Below are 16,733 nucleotides of genomic sequence, written 5' to 3' on the forward strand. Positions count from 1 at the left end.
CTGAGCTTCCCTTTCACCCCAGGTTCTGTAAAGAAAGAGAAAAACCAAGTTCAGGAATCTAAGCTTCCCATAATTCTTTTTTTAAAAAATAAGTTATTTTTATTTTATTTTATTTATATGAACACATTGTAGCTGTCTTCAGACACACCAGAAGAGACCATTGGATCCCATTACAGATGGTTGCGAGCCACCGTGTGGTTGCTGGAAATTGAACTCAGGACCTCTGGTAGAGCAGTCAGTGCTCTTAACCGCTGAGCCATCTCTCCAGCCCCACTTCCCGTGATTCTTAAAGAGCAATTTACATCCCTTCGTTTCACACAGGTTATGACAATACCAGACACCCTAGGGAATGCTACTGAACGCATTAGCTGAGGAACAACAGACCCTAACACGGTGGGTAGGCTTGGGTGTCCCTCCTGACTAAAGCTGACGTGAAGCGCAGCCTTCCTGGCAGCCCTCTCCCTCACCAATTCATGAAGCAGAGAGCTCTTAAAACAACGTTGTACAGCCCTGGCCTCCTTGTACCATGTCATCAAATATACAGCAGGTGCTTTATGAAGCCACAGGAATGAGGTGGCACTGACACAGAGAGCTTGTCCTGAGACCCAGGAAGCTCCTCCCTTTAGGTCTGGAGAGATGGCTCAGCAGCTAAGAGCACTTGCTGCTCGTGCAAAGGACCTGGGGTTGGGTTTCCAGTACCCATGTGGCAGCCCATAACTATCTTTAACTCCAGTTCCAGGGGATCCAACACCTCTTCCGGCCTCTGTAAGCTCCTGCATGGCCATGGTACACATAAACTCATGCAGACACATGCATGCAGAAAAATAATGAATAAACAAACAAATAATACAGAAGACCTTTCCTCTGCCTTGCTGCACAGAAGCACCCTGAATAAGTCCCAAATTTCTCTTTACTTCCTCATTCTTAAACGAGAAAACACTATTGACTTCCCTCATAAACGGTTATAAGAGGTAGTAAAGAAATTATGAAAGATTTCATCTTTACATATGAAGAAATCGTATGCAAATAATGTTACTTTACATTTTTGTTAACAGACGTGATAAAGAGCACAAAGTTAATGGAGAGGGAGGGGAGGTGTAAGTGGAAGACTCTTTATTCATTTTACATGTAAAGCTATCTCAACAAACAAATAAAAAGGGAATTTGGAATTCCTGGGGCCAGGACCCCAAAGCATCCATCCTGTGCTGATATCAATTTAGAACTCAGTTGCTCACATTAAATGGGAAGAGTGGTCATGGGCAAGCGATTGTAATTCCACTGAGGGCACCGTTTCACCAGATGTTAGTGTGGAGCCAGAACCTCACCGTCCCAGTGCCCCTGTTCTTACACCGGGAGGATGCCTGCTGGCTATAGGCATTGCCAGCCTCCAACCACATCTGGGTTTTACCTTGTCCTGATCCCTGCATATCTGCAGTCATGCAGAAGTTCCTAGGCTCAGGCCACAGAAAAGAGCTATCAGGAGGAAGCACCATTTTCTGCACATACACCACCACACGAAGTGTATTCTCTTTGCTGGGTTCAGTCAATCCTACTCCCTCCATGTTAGTGCAACAGATGTTCTCTCCCAATCTTTAGGTTCTTTCTCAGGAGCTTCTTCTAACAAGAATTTCTTCTCTATGTCTGCTTTCTTCAGCTTCTGTCCTCGCCACTGACGTTTTCTGATCAAATGTTCTCAAGTCTCCTTTGCCTTGATAGCAGTTGGAAGTTGGGGGTTGTGTGCGTGCGAGTGTGTGCAGGGTGTGTGTGTGTGTGTGTGTGTGTGTGTGTGTGAGAGAGAGAGAGAGAGAGAGAGAGAGTGAGAGGGAGTGAAGAGCATGTGGGTGATCTGTGTGAGGGTGGGGGTTGGGTTTTGAAGAGGCCACACCACTTGGTCTGAAAGAAGAGCAGAACTGACTGTTTAGCAAAACAGAGCTAATAAATCTGCATGTGCTGTGCTGAAAATAGAGGCTATCCGGATCTTATATCGAGTCTAGAGAAGCAGCTATACTCAGTACTGTGTGCTATGGAGCCATGAAATTGGTTATGTGCATTTGCAGATCACATCTTGGTCCTTACATAGTGCCTCTACGTCACTAATACTTGGACTCTCCCTCCCTGAAGGCACGCACTCGGGCCCTGTAGCACAGTCCAGAATTTTGCCATCTACAGTGATTGCTGTTTTAAATCCATTCATCTCCACCACTGCTCTCAGGCAAGAACAGACCCCTCTGATTGAGACCTGTGCATCTGTCTCCCCTCCTAGCATTCTCCATGTCACCCTCCTGAACCTCTGCCTGAGCTAATCTCACTGCTCACACTGTAGAACTCAACATGCTGACGATGTTTCGAACATGCTGTGCCTTGTCTGTGAAAACCCCGTTCCTTGTCTGGGTAACTCATCTGGAGACTCAGCTGCGCTTTCTGTCGCTTCTCTGTGCAGTGCTCATGTGAGTGCAGGTACCCGGAGGCACCGGATCCCCTAGATCTGGAATGACAGTTGATGGGACCCACCGGTCATGGGTGTTGGGAACCCAATTCAGGTCCTCAGGAAAAGCAACAAGTGTTCTTAGCTGCCTCACCATATAACCTCTCCAGCCCTTTTTTTCTTAATTTATTCATTTGAGTAAGAATACAAATTAATAGTTTGTTTATGACACTTCTATACACACAGGTCATTGTACTTTGTTCATATCATCTCCCAGGTCACCTCCTTTTGCACATCTCCTCCCCTGCTTCCCTTCCTCTCCAAATGGTCCCATGTCTACTTTTGTGTGACTGTGTGTGTGTGTGTGTGTGTGTACCATGTCCTTCCTCCCAGTTGGTTGAGGTTTTTTTTTTCTTTGCCCCCCCCACTATTACAATACAGCCTGTAGATAATACTATATACAGCTCTATTCAGTTATGAATAGTAATTAATTACTATACATGGCTACAACTCCAGTCCAAAGTTGATTTGGTTTGTTTAGGTTTTAAGACAGGATCTGTCTGTGTAGCCCAGGCTGGCCCAAAACTAGCAGCACTCATGCCTCAGCTTCTTGAGTACTTGGATTACAGGCATGCACCATCACACTCAGCCCAGTTTTATTTTTGATTGAACATAGAATTACATTAACTTCTTCTTTGCTATTCTGGGTATGCCCAGGACTTTGAACCAGCCATTTAAGTCCAGCTTGCCGTTTGCACGAGGGATTTTCATAGCCAGACAGTTCTCAGGTTACCTTTATTTTACCCAGTCATCTTTAAAATATAAAAATAAACAGACAAAAACTGTCTTCTCCTCTCATTGTCATTTAGAGACCTCTCAAGCACAAGATGGTGCCCCACAATAACTGAAGCTATGGGTTTTCTCTCCTTCCTAATTAAGCTCTAATTTAGTGAACTTGGGGCAGTTTCTCTGAGTCAGGGTATGGCTGTGAAGACTTAGTTGTGCTTTTCTTTAGACCGTGTCTTCCTGAAAAACTAGAAACAGTGGGGTTGTGTTGTTTGATTGTAGTACCAGTGATTGAACCACAGAGCTCGTGGTGCTCCACAGGTGCTCTTCCTTCAAGAAAACTGGTGCTCCACCACTGAGAAACTGGTGCTCCACAGCTGAGAAACTGGTGCTCCACAGCTGAGAAACTGGTGCTCTACCACCGCTGAGAAACTGGTGCTCCACCACCGCTGAGAAACTGGTGCTCCACCACCGCTGAGAAACTGGTGCTCCACCACTGAGAAACTGGTGCTCCACCACCACTGAGAAACTGGTGCTCCACCACTGAGAAACTGGTGCTCCACCACTGAGAAACTGGTGCTCCACCACCACTGAGAAACTGGTGCTCCACCACCGCTGAGAAACTGGTGCTCCACCACCACTGAGAAACTGGTGCTCCACAGGTGCTCCCCCACCAAGCCAACATGGCCCTGTGTCACATTAGACAGGCTCTCACTAAGTTGCTCAGGCTGGCTGGCCTGGGATTTGAGAACCTCCTGCCTGGGTTTCTGAAACACTGGATTATTGGTATGCAGCACCATTCTGGGCTTCAACATGTGCTTTAACATTCTGAATATTTTTGCAAGAACTTGTGGTAATTCTTACGCGCACACACACAATAAGTGAGTTTTGAAAGTCAGATGCTTTTAGTGTCTTTTAAAGTGTTGACTTCCTAAATCATACTTTTGGTTTATCATTATTACTACTGTTGCTCTTGCGCTGTGGGGTCTTTCTGAATAGCCCGCGTTGTCCTGACACTCACGTATTCCAGTCTGGACTTGAACGGCCTCCGTCTGCTGAGTGCTGAGTGCTGCTGAGTTGCAGGCATGGACTGACATGCCTGGCTCCTGATGTTGGGCATATTCTTTAGCTAATCAGAACTTGTTTATTAACCATCAAATATATGTACAGACAGATCTTATATTTTCCTAGGCTTGATAGGCAAGTAAGAAAAAAAATCAGTCTCTCACTAGAATTTTGTACACTATAGTGACACCCATATGCTTTACACAAAGTGAAAGCTAAGAAATAACTATGGACATGCACAGAATTTTGAAGCAAAAAAAACTATATTTTTAAGCAATTTACAAGAATTATTGGGGATTACAAGCTGGTACAACCACTCTGGAAATTAGTCTGGAGGTTCTTCAGAAAATTGGACATAGTACTATCTGAGGACCCAGCTATACCTCTCCTCGGCATATACCCAAAAGATGCCCCAACATATAACAAAGACGCATGCTCCACTATGTTCATAGCAGCCTTATTTATAATAGCCAGAAGCTGGAAAGAACCCAGATGCCCTTCAACAGAGGAATGGATACAGAAAATGTGGTACATTTACACATTGGAGTACTACTCAGCTATTTAAAACAATGACTTCATGAAATTCATAGGCAAATGGATGGAACTAGAAAATATCATCCTGAGTGAGGTAACCCAATTACAAAAAAAAAAAAACAAAAACAAAAAAAAAAACATATGGTATGCCCTCACTGATAAGGGGATATTAGCCCAAAAGCTTGGAATACCCAAGATAAGAACAAAGTGTGGGTGCTTCAGACCTTCTTAGAAGGGGGAACAAAATACTCACAGGAGGAGAAATATGGAGACAAAGAGTGGAGCAGAGACTGAAAGAAAGGCCATCCAAAGACTGCCCACCTGGGGGATCCATCCCAAATACAGCCACCAAAACTAGACAATATCGATGAAGCCAAGAAGTGCATGCTGATAGGAGCCTGATACAGCTGTCTCTTGAAAGGTTCTGCCAGAACCTGACAATTACAGAGACGAATGGTAGCAGCAAACCATTGAACTGAGAACGGGATCCCCAATGGAGGAGTTAGTGAAAGGACTGAAGTAGCTGAAGGGGTTTGCAACCCCATAAGAACAACAACAATATTAACCAACCAGACCCCTCAGAGCTCCCAGGGACCAAACCACCATCCCAAGAGAACACAGGAATGGACCTATGGCTACACCTGCATATGTAGCAGAGGCCGGCCTGGTCGGGCATCAGTGAGGAGACCTTGGTCCTGTCAAGGCTTGATGCTCCAGTGTAGGGGGAATGTCAAGGTGGGGATGGGGGGAGGGCGTGAGGAGGGGGGCAGCACCCTCATAGAGGCAGGGGGAGGGGGGATGGGATAGTGGATTTCTGGAGGGGAAACTGGGAAAGGGGCTAACATTTAAAATGTAAATAAAAAATATACAATAAAAGAAAAAGAACATTAACAAAAGAATTAATTGTGGTTATTGCTGTGGGGAATTTGCCACAGCACACCTGTGGGAGTCAGAAGACAACTTGGTAGGGTTGCTCCTCTCCTTCACCATCACATGGGATCTGGGGCTGCACTTGGGTCCCCAGACTTGATAGCAAGTACCTTTGCCCGCTAAGTCATCCTGGTGCCCTACAAAAGCTGCATATTACTAACTAAAAACTTTCCGTGGGAATCTCCACTCTGGTCCTGGCATCCTTCTTTGCTTGTGTATTAACTCATTCAGCAGACAAATATTCATTTGTTCTCATTCCAAACTGGTAGTTAGGGGCCATAAAGCAACTGCTTTGTAAAATCGTATTTGCAGTAAAGTAGGGTTTACTCCAGGGTAAACATAAGCTATACCAGTAGACAGTAGCGGCAGTAAAGATCCACCAGTACACGTGTAGCCAGGGACAGCGCTTCAGTGTGAGAGCTCGGCTGCTGTTTGGGGACAAGGCCTCATCCAGCCTTTCTTCTTCTGTCATGTTTGGGAGTTTTGTTTTAGACAGGATCTTGCTGTGTTGAGGCTGACCTCAAACTGGTGAGTGATTCTCCTGCCTCAGCCTCTAGAATAGTGGGATTATAGACAAGGTGTTATGCACTTGACTAAGCACCATCTTGGCAACCTGAGTTCAAGCCCCAAATCCTACATACCGGTGGAAGGAGAGGGCCTAACCCACAAAGCTGTCCTCTGGCCTCCACGAGTGTGCTGTGACAGATCCCCCACCAGTAATAATAAGAATTCTTTTACAAGTTGTTAAAAGTAATGCCAGATGGTGGTGGCATAGGTCTTTAGTTCCAGCACTTGGGAGGTAGAGGCAGGGTTTGAGGCCAGTCTGGTCTACAGAGTGAGTTCTAGGATGGTCAGGGCTACACAGAGAAGTTCTAACTTGAAAACCAAAACAAAAAACAACAAAAAACTGTTTAAGAAATACATAGTTTTTGCTTCAAATTTAGACTAATGACTTCTGTGTCCCATCACTATCTCAGGGAGCTCTAGAGGGTTCAGTTTAAAAACAACTGAATTAGTCTGTCTGTGAAATCCACAACCGAAGCCACTGTGGCGTGACCTGGGCAGGGGTTAGGAATTTGTAGGCTGGCCATGGTGATGAGAGGTTATAATCCCAGACCTCAGTGTATGGCGGTGTGAGGGCCAGATGTTCAAGGCCACCCGTGACTTCATAGCTGGAAGCCAGCCTGTGCTACTTGAGAGCTGCTGTTAAACACACAGCAACCAAGAAGGCATTAACTTTTCATTTTCCTCAGGGTTCAAAAAATGGAAAGTTATTAAAAGCTACTCTCTTCCGGCTACAAGAACCTGCCTAGTTATTTGAATTTCCTTTGTTTGACTGTTTTTCAGCTCCTGAGTGTAGTTTCTCAACTGGCCCAGCAGAATCTACAGCTGCTGGTCCTGGGCCGGAAGCACATGCTGAGGCCCAGTTCCCAGTGGAGAAAGGACGAGATGGAGCAGGTGCGAAAGCAAGCCCACTGTTTTTTTGCTGATAACATGTAAGTATGGAGGGGGCAGGTGAGTTAGAGTGGATTCCGGTCATCCGCTCACGAGTTATCTACTCTGTCATTTAGAAATGCATGCCTGTGAGGATGCAGCCATGTTTAAAACAAAAGCAAAGAGATGAAGGTAGTTTACAAAGTCCAACATCCACAGTCGAACAGATGTGCATTCGAGGAAGTCAGCACCCATGAGAAGAGGGGGAAGTGGGTCTGGATTGGGACTGCTACTCAGGATACATTGATCCTACATTGATCAATGAGCTGACACCAACAAATGTAAACACAGTCAGTGTCTGTCCTCAGTGACGACAAGAACGGCTCTGCCGTTTTAGTCCTGATGGGACAAGTCATCAGACAGCCTCCTGTAGCCAGTGATCATTGCTGTGGGAAGTATTCCTTACCTCACAGTGCTCCTCCCTCATACTGGAACAGCAGGGATTCAAAGGTCCTAGCCCAGGAATTAGCTGGACCCTGGTGAAGAAAAGGCCAGTGTGGGTGGGTCAGAACAGGAAAGTAGTCCTTGGGGCTGGGGATGCAGTTGAGCTGGGAGAAAGCTCTCCTGGCATGCAGGAAACTCGAGTTCCACCCCAGCTCCCTGTAAAACTAGCTGTGCTGGTATCAGTCTGTAATCTTAGCCCTGTGAGGTAGAAGCAGAAAGATCAGGAGTTCAAGGTCATGCTCTACTATACAGAGGTCATCCTAGGACACATGAGACTCTGTCTAGAAAGCAAGCAAAGGTGGGGGGAAGTTTGAAATCAAAGAGAAATCAAAGGCCATATTGCATAGGACCTCACTGGGGGCCTGCATTTACTCCAATAGAAAATTGCTGTTGAGCTACATCTTCCCAGGAAGCCAAAGGAACATGGAAAGCAGGAGTAGTAAGACAGTGTGCAGTTCATAAGCAGAAAGCAGCTCTGCAGGAAGGTGGGACATCCTGGATGGCACATGCGGACCCTCAGTGTGTCCACAGCCTTGATACTTGGCTGGCACACATAGGCCTTCACACTTGGCTGGCACACATAGGCCTTCACACTTGGCTGGCACACATAGGCCCTCACACTGGCTGGCACACATAGGCCCTCACACTTGGCTGGCACACACAGGCCTTCACACTTGGCTGGCACACACAGGCCTTCACACTTGGCTGGCACACACAGGTCTTCACACTTGGCTGGCACACACAGGTCTTCACACTTGGCTGGCACACATATAGGCCTTCACACTTGGCTGGCACACACAGGTCTTCACACTTGGCTGACACACACAGGTCTTCACACTTGGCTGGCACACACAGGTCTTCACACTTGGCTGGCACACATAGGCCTTCACACTTGGCTGGCACACATAGGCCTTCACACTTGGCTGGCACACACAGGTCTTCACACTTGGCTGGCACACACAGGTTGGCTGGCACACACAGGCCTTCACACTTGGCTGGCACACATAGGCTCTCACACTTGGCTGGCACACATAGGCCTTCACACTTGGCTGGCACACACAGGTCTTCACACTTGGCTGGCACACACAGGCCTTCACACTTGGCTGGCACACATAGGCCCTCACACTTGGCTGGCACACACAGGCCTTCACACTTGGCTGGCACACACAGGCCTTCACACTTGGCTGGCACACACAGGCCTTCACACTTGGCTGGCACACATAGGCTCTCACACTTGGCTGGCACACATAGGCCTTCGCACTTGGCTGGCACACATAGGCCTTCACACTAGGCTGGCACACACTTCTTTGCAGGAATACCTAGCTATCACTTTGCAGGGTGTGCCTTAGCTCTAAGCTTAATGATCATTAGTTCAGAAGTGAGAACTTCAAGCTTTTCTGAATCACACAAAGAAGTTATTCTTCTAAAGGTAAAATGGTTCTTGACGCATGAGGCAGGAGGCCAACTCCTCATTCGGATCACAAACCAAACCAATTTTTTAAGCCAAAAGGGGGCATTTCCACTGCTTGGAGAGCAAAAGTCCTATCCTCTCATGCAGTGTTGCTAAGCGTTAGGAGTATAGGCTCGTGTCAGATCGCAGACCTGCTGTGCCCACCCACAACAGTATTACTCCATGTACAGTCTTCCTGAGGTGGCTGTGAAGGGTAAATGGCTGTAACACACAGAATCCAGCACCGAGATCAGGAAAGCCTGTGTGTTTATTGCTGTCATCGTTCTTTGTCTTATAGAAAGGACCTGGATAGATCATGGCTGTAACCTAGGAGTCTCCTGGGAGTTGGTCTTGCCCCGTTTTGGGGCCTGCACTTATGTAAAGACTGATCCACTGGTCTCCTGTGCTTCAGATTTAGATATTTATATTTTAAGGTTAACTTGCATTCCCTACTAATGTGCCAAGCAAACTTTAAACAAAAAACCAGAGCAGGGTGGTGAATCCCCATAATCCCACTGGAAATGCAGCCTGCTCTAACATTCCACTCTCTTCTTCATAGAAAACTCCTGGGGACTTTTAGGTTCTTTGTTTTTGGTTTTTTTGTTTGTTTGTTTTTTGTTTTGTCTTTTGGGATTTTTTGTTTTGATTTGTTTGAGAAGATCACAGCTCCAGCCCAGGCTGGCCTGAAAGTTTTATGTACCCACAGTTTTTTGCTGCATTTTAGAGTGTGTCACCAACTAAGTACTCCCAAGTGCTTTATAAGGGTCATTCAGATCCTCTGTCAAGAAATCAGAGGCGCCTCCAAGGAAGGTGAGAATATAAGTAAGGACGGCGGAGAGCCTCCTCTGTCCCCTGAGTGTCTGACTGTTCTCCCTTATCTCTGCTGCAGCTCGGAGGACGATCCTTTCCTCCTGTATGCCACACTGAACTCGGGCAGTCACTGCAAGTTTATCACCAAAGACCTGTTGCGGGACCACAAGGCCTGCCTGCCTGATGTCCAGGCTCAGCGCCTGTTCTTTAAGTGGCAGCAGGGCCATCAGCTGGCAATCACGAAAGGGTTTCTGAAATCAAAACTAACTTTCCAGGTATGGAGTCTGTCTCTAAGGCATGCTGACAGACATGTCTAAAGAAGGGACTGTGGTACGGTCTTAAAATGTCATGAAAGTTCAAACTACTTTGTTGTGTTTTAGTTTGGAGTTTGGTAGTTAGCCAGTTCCTAGAAACAGCATCTGTCAGGGCAAAAGGATTCATAGGCCAACCGCAAATTGACTGAGATATTGAAACATGTGGGGTGTCGTGACTGTGCCTGAAACCTCACCTTCACCCACTCCAGACACTCACACATTCCCATCTACCTGTTCCCTGAAATAGCTTGGAATTTCTTTTTTTTTTTTTTTAATTTTTATTTATATGAGTACACTGTAGTTGTCTTCATACACACCAGAAAAGGTCACCAGATCCTATTACAGATGGTTGTGAGCCACCATGTGGTTGCTGGGAATTGAACTCAGGACCTCTGGAAGAACAATCAGTGCTCCTAGCCGCTGAGCCATCTCTCCAGCCCCATAGCTTGGAATTTCTTATCCTGTCTACTTTTCCTTTTAAGCATCTTTTCCAATTTTTAATTTAAATTACATTTGTGTTTTTAATTGTGTGCATGTGTGTGTGTGTGTGTGTGTGTGTGTGTGTGTGTGTGTGTGTGTGGACGCGTGCGCGTGCGTGGTGAAGAGATTGAGATTGAACTCACAGCCTTGCACATGCTAGGCAAGTCCTCTGACTGAGCTACAGCCTTACCCCAGTTTCCACTTTTCTCTGGGGACAGGGTAGTCCTGGACACTAAACTCGGGCAGATCTAGACTTTACAGTCCTCCTCTCTGACCTGCCCCGCTAACGTATAGTGTTCTTTTTTCAGTTTTACTTATATGCTTGTATGTGTCTGTGTGGGTATGTGAACATGTGAACATCGGTGCCCAAGGAGGCAGAGGGACGAGGACTCCTGAGGTGGAGTTACAGGCAGCTGTGAGCTTCCCGTGTGGATGCTGGCAACCACACTCTCTGGTCCTCTGCAGGAGCAGTGCCGCTGAGTCATCTTTTCAGCCCAGGAGCTGAAGACTAAGAGAGCAGATTCTAAGTTTCCTCACTGTGAAAAAATAACAAGTTGGTAACTTACATTAAACAACTCGAGTAACCATTCCACAGTGCATGCATATTTTAAAATATGTTGCACATAGCACTATAAATGAGTTTATTGATCTTAAGAATAGGCTAAAACGTGGAACAAATCTATGGGAAAGACCACCCCATGATATCACAGCAATTATAAACCAGCAAAATTGGGACTGTATGATGGGAAATGATTCAAGACAACTGACCTGGCTTCCTCAGAAATGTTAATAAAAAGGAAAAATAGAAGTTCAATAAAGATAGAGATGAGAAAGGAGGCTCTGGATTCAAAAGGAGTGACAGATAGCCCAACCTCTCACAAAGGAATAATCCTATGCTACTTCCTGTTTAACAAGCAAACTCTAAAATATATGTATGCATATATACAGTAATGGAGAAAATACAAGCAGTAGAAGTTAGATGAGGCTTGGTAATTGATTATTCTAATGTTTATATTCATACATATATATCTTAATAAATGCATTTATACGTGTATTTTAATCAGACAAGCTTTCACCATGGACTCTGTCTATCCTGAAACTCTCTATATAGCCCAAGCTAGCCTCCAAACCCTCCTATCCCAGTCTCCTATGCTGGGATTACTGGGTATTATGCCACCATGCCTGTCTGATTTCTGTGTGGGTGCTGGGGAAATGGTAGTAATAGTATCGATCTTAGATTTACACAATAAATGCTATTTTTTTTTTAGAAGTACTCATCTGCAATTCACTTCCAGATAATCTTTTGAGGGGGCTATTTTTCTACTTTTTTTTTTTAAAGATTTATTCGTTTATTATATATAAGTACACTGTTGCTGTCTTCAGACACACCAGAAGAGGGCATCAGATCTCTTTACAGATGGTTGTGAGCCACCATGTGGTTGCTGGGAATTGAACTCAGGACCTCTGGAAGAGCAGTCGGGTGCTCTTAACCGCCGAGCCATCTCTCCAGCCCATTTTTCTACTTTCTATATTTAATTTTCTCTCTTCTACTTATAAAACCTATAAACAATGAAGCAATCCTATAACTTATAAATGTGACACTCGTATAGAGAGCCCTTAACCTTAAAATGAAACCCCCTTTACATTTTTATTTTGTTTCTGGTTGTGGGGGTGGGGGGATGCCTCAGTGGTTAGCGCTCGCTGAGTTCAGATCCCTGCGCCCACATAACAAGCCCAGCATGGCCTTGTGCATGCCTATGGTCTCAGCACTGGGGTCGAGACAGAAGATGAGTGGGGTTTGCTAGCTGCCAGCAAGCAAGAAAGACAGAAGCTCCAGGTCCAGTCTGATTCACAGGAATAATTAATGTGGAAATTGGTAGGAAAGAGCACACCGTCTACCTCTGGCTTCTGCGTGTACACAGGCATGCGCGTCAGAACATAAGCATTCGTACACCACTCACACGGATATACAAGGGAAGGAAGGAAGAAAATCCAGTGTCAAATAAAACACAATCCTCTTCCAAAGAAACGGAAAGCATGGGGTGGGGTTGGTGACCCTCTGCTGTTCTCACATTGGCTCTCTCTGATCCGTCAGCATATTCTCAGCTATGACACTGTGGTGCAGACGACTGGGGACACCTGGCACATTCCCTATGATGAAGACCTGGTGCCGAGAGCCTCCTGTGAAGTGCCCACCAAATGGCTGTGCCTCCAGAGAAAGACCCCTGCCCCCTGCTGAGTCGCCCTGGCCTGGCTTCCTGGCCGGCGCAGAACTCTCACATCCATGCTAGTTTCCGGCATGACCTGTGTTCTGGAAATAAAAGGATTTTAGTAACACTGTCTGGTTTAGTTGCTTTGCAGTGTCAGGTTGCTTTTTAGCTTTGTGCAGTCTTGTTTATGAGACGGGGTCTTGTTTGTAGGCCTTCGGCCTCCATCCTCCCGCTTTGACTTCTGGAATGCTGAGCTTACAGGCGTGGGCCAACACACCTGCTGGGTACCGTGCAGGAGACATGGGCTTCATGTATGCAAGGCAGGCATTCTACCAGCCGAGCTACATGCAACCCTAGCCCAGTAAGTTGACTTTTGAGTTAAATGAAATGTAACATCCTTTGATCTGTTTGTTTCAGTGGTGTGTCTTCATGCAGAGTCTCACCACTGCTGTCTCACTTAACAGGCCACAGGGAGCAAGTCAGTAAGCCGTGTTCCTCACTGCTCTCTGTTTCAACTCCTGCCTCCAGGCTCCTGCCTTGAGATCTTGCCTTAGCTTCTCTCAATGGCCTGAGACCCAGGATACCCAAGTCAAATAAACCCTTTCCCCCACAACTTAGTTATGGTTAGTGCTTTATCATAGCAGTAGAAAAGAGACTAATACAGACTCCAAAAGCCAATAATCTGGTTTTAGAGAGGTGAAGCAATTGAAGACAGATAACATTACTTGCCTGAATGCCACAGCTGATTAGTGAAGATGTTTCAACTATACCCCATTTCTTGGATTTCCAGTCAAGTATTTCTTCTGCTAGCACTGTAGTTTAGATTAGAGTAGTAATGAGTTTGTAAAACTCATATTATTCAGAAACAAAACTCTTGCCTTCACTTGCGGTTACTTTAGGGTACCCCTGTCCTTTTCCCAGGGGTGTGGTTACCTCTTAGAGCTGCTTGGCGTATGTCACTCTGCTACAGTGGCCCTAAGGAGCATTGTCTCCCAAAGACGACAATGGAACCAGACATTTAGATTGCCCGTTTATGTCTGTCCACTTGACTAAAACCACCCGTCTAAGAACAAGTGAGAGGAGTTGCTTAGGAAGCCATTGTCTCTATTGGTCCTGGTGGTTTGTGCCTGTCACCCTAGCATTCCTAAGGCTGAGACAGGGATTTCACATTCCATACTAAACAGAGCTATGTAACAAGACAGTCTCAGTCAGTCAATCAATCAATCAAATCTGTACTATGAGTGAATAGCTGTTTTAGTTGCATAAACACGACACTTTGAACAGGCATTACCTCTGCCACTGGAAACAGTAGAGAGTAATTAAGGGATAGGATATGCCTTAGAAACAGAATGGGCCCAGTGTGGTGTCATGAGCCGGTAATACCAGCATCCTGGAGGTAGACACAAGGCTAAGGTCAGCCTGGGCTACATAACAAGACCCCGTGTCAGAAATTGAAGTGCTATTTCTGTATCTCCTGAAGCCTTATTCCCTTGCTCTGTTAGCAGTATTTAAGGTGACAAATGAGTGCTGGGGTTCTACCACACTCAGAGCTTGCCCTCAGTTGGTCATTGGAATAAAGATGGAGGGCTTGCTAGGTTGCCCAGGCTGGCCTCTTAGAGCTTTTACACTCAGTACTTCTGCCCTGGCCTTCCAGATATCACTGTGTCCTGCTCCTCATAGCTTAATTTTAGAGTAGGAATAGAGAGGAGGATGGTATGTAGGGTAAGAATTACTTTCTTAATTTCTGTAATTGGCAAATAGATAAGTGGAGTCCTTATCTGGTATCTTTTGGTTGGTTGGTTGGTTGGTTGGTTGGTTGGTTGATTGGTTGGTTGGCTTTTCGTTTGTTTTTTTGAGACAGGGTTTCTCTGTGTAGGTCTGGCTGTCCTAGAGCTTGTTTTATAAACCAGGCTGGCCTTGAACTCACAGAGATCTGCTGCCTCTGCCCCTCTGCCCCCCTCCCCCTCTGCCCTTCTGCCCCTCTACCCCTGCCTCTGCCTCTGCCTCCTTAATACTGGGATTAAAGATGTACACCATCATTCCCCCACCCCACCCCACCCCCATCTTACCACATCTTACCCATCCTTTGTCAGCCTAGAACTCACAGGCTACTCACAACAACCTGGTTTCAACTAGGCCTGGAAATACACAGTGACTGTTACCCAGTCACTGCTGATAGCCAGCAATAGTTTGTTACCAGAGTGCCCTCCCCTCGGCGAGATATTCAACTGGATAGACTGAGGCTCCTTTCTTAAGGCAGTGGCTCGCTTTACAGCCCTGGCTGGCCAGAAGCTCACCATGTAGAGCCTGCTAGCCTCCAGCCTCACAGTTTTCCTACCTCTGCCTCCCCAGTCCTGGGATTAAAGGTGTGTGAGACACCATGCCTGGATAAAGGTGTGTGAGACACCATGCCTGGATAAAGGGGTTTAGGTATTATTGTTAGTGACGGAGGTGTTTTTATGCTTGCTGGTGAGGATAGCAAAGTGTCTAGAAATGCATACCTGTCTGCTCAGGAACCTGCAGCCCTTCACTTGCCTGAACTCCCAAGTGCTAGGCTGTAGGCATGAGCTGCCAAGCCCACTTAGATTGAATTATTAAAATCGCGTGAAAGGGCTGGGGAGATGGCTCAGCTGGCAGTGTTTGTTCCCCAAGGACCTGAGGACCTGAATTTGACCCCAGTGCTCACGTGCAGAGGCTGAGCATAGGGGCATATGCTTAGAAAGAAGCACTAAGGGAGCGAAGACAGGCTCACTGGTCACCTTGCCTATCAGGTGAGCTTTACGATGTAGAACAAGCCTGTCGCAAAGTTCAAGGTGGCTTCTGAGGAACAATGATGGAGGTTGCCCTCTAGCCTATTCATGTACATGCACACCCACATGAACACGGAATAGATAGCTGGTAGTTATTATCATCAGTAGTTAACAGCTGAAAGATTTTTTGGTAACTCTGGCAAAAAAAAAAATCTTTTCAACTAAGCTAAAATTAATCGCCAGGTTTTTTTTTTTTTTTTTTTTTTTTTTTTTTTGTGCTACTTAAAAATCTACTCCAAGAAGCAAATGCCTGCGAAGTCACTGGTAGCAACTTAATCGCTAATATGTTAGAGAAATAAATTCAAGATGTCAGGTCAGGCAACCTCATCCCTCTCAACTGAGCAGAACATGATTAGAGATCAAGTTTGGCTGCCATCTAAATATTTAAAGTCCATTACTAAAGGTATCTCAGACTGTTTATGATTATATAAGAATAGAATGTCTGTGTCCACTAGGTTCCAGTGGAATTCCGGACAGTTCTATCCGTTTGGCGTTTCTGGGGCAGGGTTGAGTCCTAGGCTGAGGGGTTGGGACAAAGCATCCACCTCCACGGAACAGCTACTTTTAGGTGGATAATGGCCAATCTCCGAAAAAGTAAGTGCCTAATTGTTGGTTTTCCAGGCCACCTAAGAGGTAGGGAAGGCTGGCTTTTCCCGCTGTGGACTCCCTTTGTAAACTTTGTATACTTTGTAAACTTTGTAAACCCTCAAGGCAGGAAAGAGGCCAGGTCCCCTCCTGAGGAGCTCCGGACGCCAGGCCCCTCCCCTAGACCTCCCTAACTGCCAGAACTGCCTTTCCAGCCTCTGTAACCGTCACGGAAAAGTCATCTCAATCTCTCAACGGGTCCCTCCCCAGATGATGCTAATTTTAGGTAAAAGGTCAATCCTTGAGCTCCCCTAAACTCAGGACTTTAAATCCCATCAACCCTCACCCTGGAAATCTGCACCCTAGAAAGTTACACACACACACACACACACACAC

The 16,733-nt window shown here is 46.0% G+C and overlaps 1 protein-coding gene across 1 annotated transcript in view; it reads left to right on the top strand.

Moving 5' to 3' along the window:
• Prorp (protein only RNase P catalytic subunit) overlaps positions 1–12,989 on the top strand; it is an 84,245-nt gene extending 71,256 nt beyond the window's left edge. Inside the window, exons 5-7 of the mRNA XM_032907750.1 lie at positions 7,088–7,236; positions 10,018–10,213; positions 12,828–12,989. Of these exons, the coding sequence (XP_032763641.1) occupies positions 7,088–7,236; positions 10,018–10,213; positions 12,828–12,971 (489 nt within the window). The 3' untranslated portion in view covers positions 12,972–12,989. The remainder of the gene's footprint in view (positions 1–7,087; positions 7,237–10,017; positions 10,214–12,827) is intronic.
• Positions 12,990–16,733: the final 3,744 nt, after the last annotated feature.

The sequence above is a fragment of the Rattus rattus genome, chromosome 7 (genome assembly GCF_011064425.1).
Source record: "Rattus rattus isolate New Zealand chromosome 7, Rrattus_CSIRO_v1, whole genome shotgun sequence".
NCBI lineage: Eukaryota > Metazoa > Chordata > Mammalia > Rodentia > Muridae > Rattus > Rattus rattus.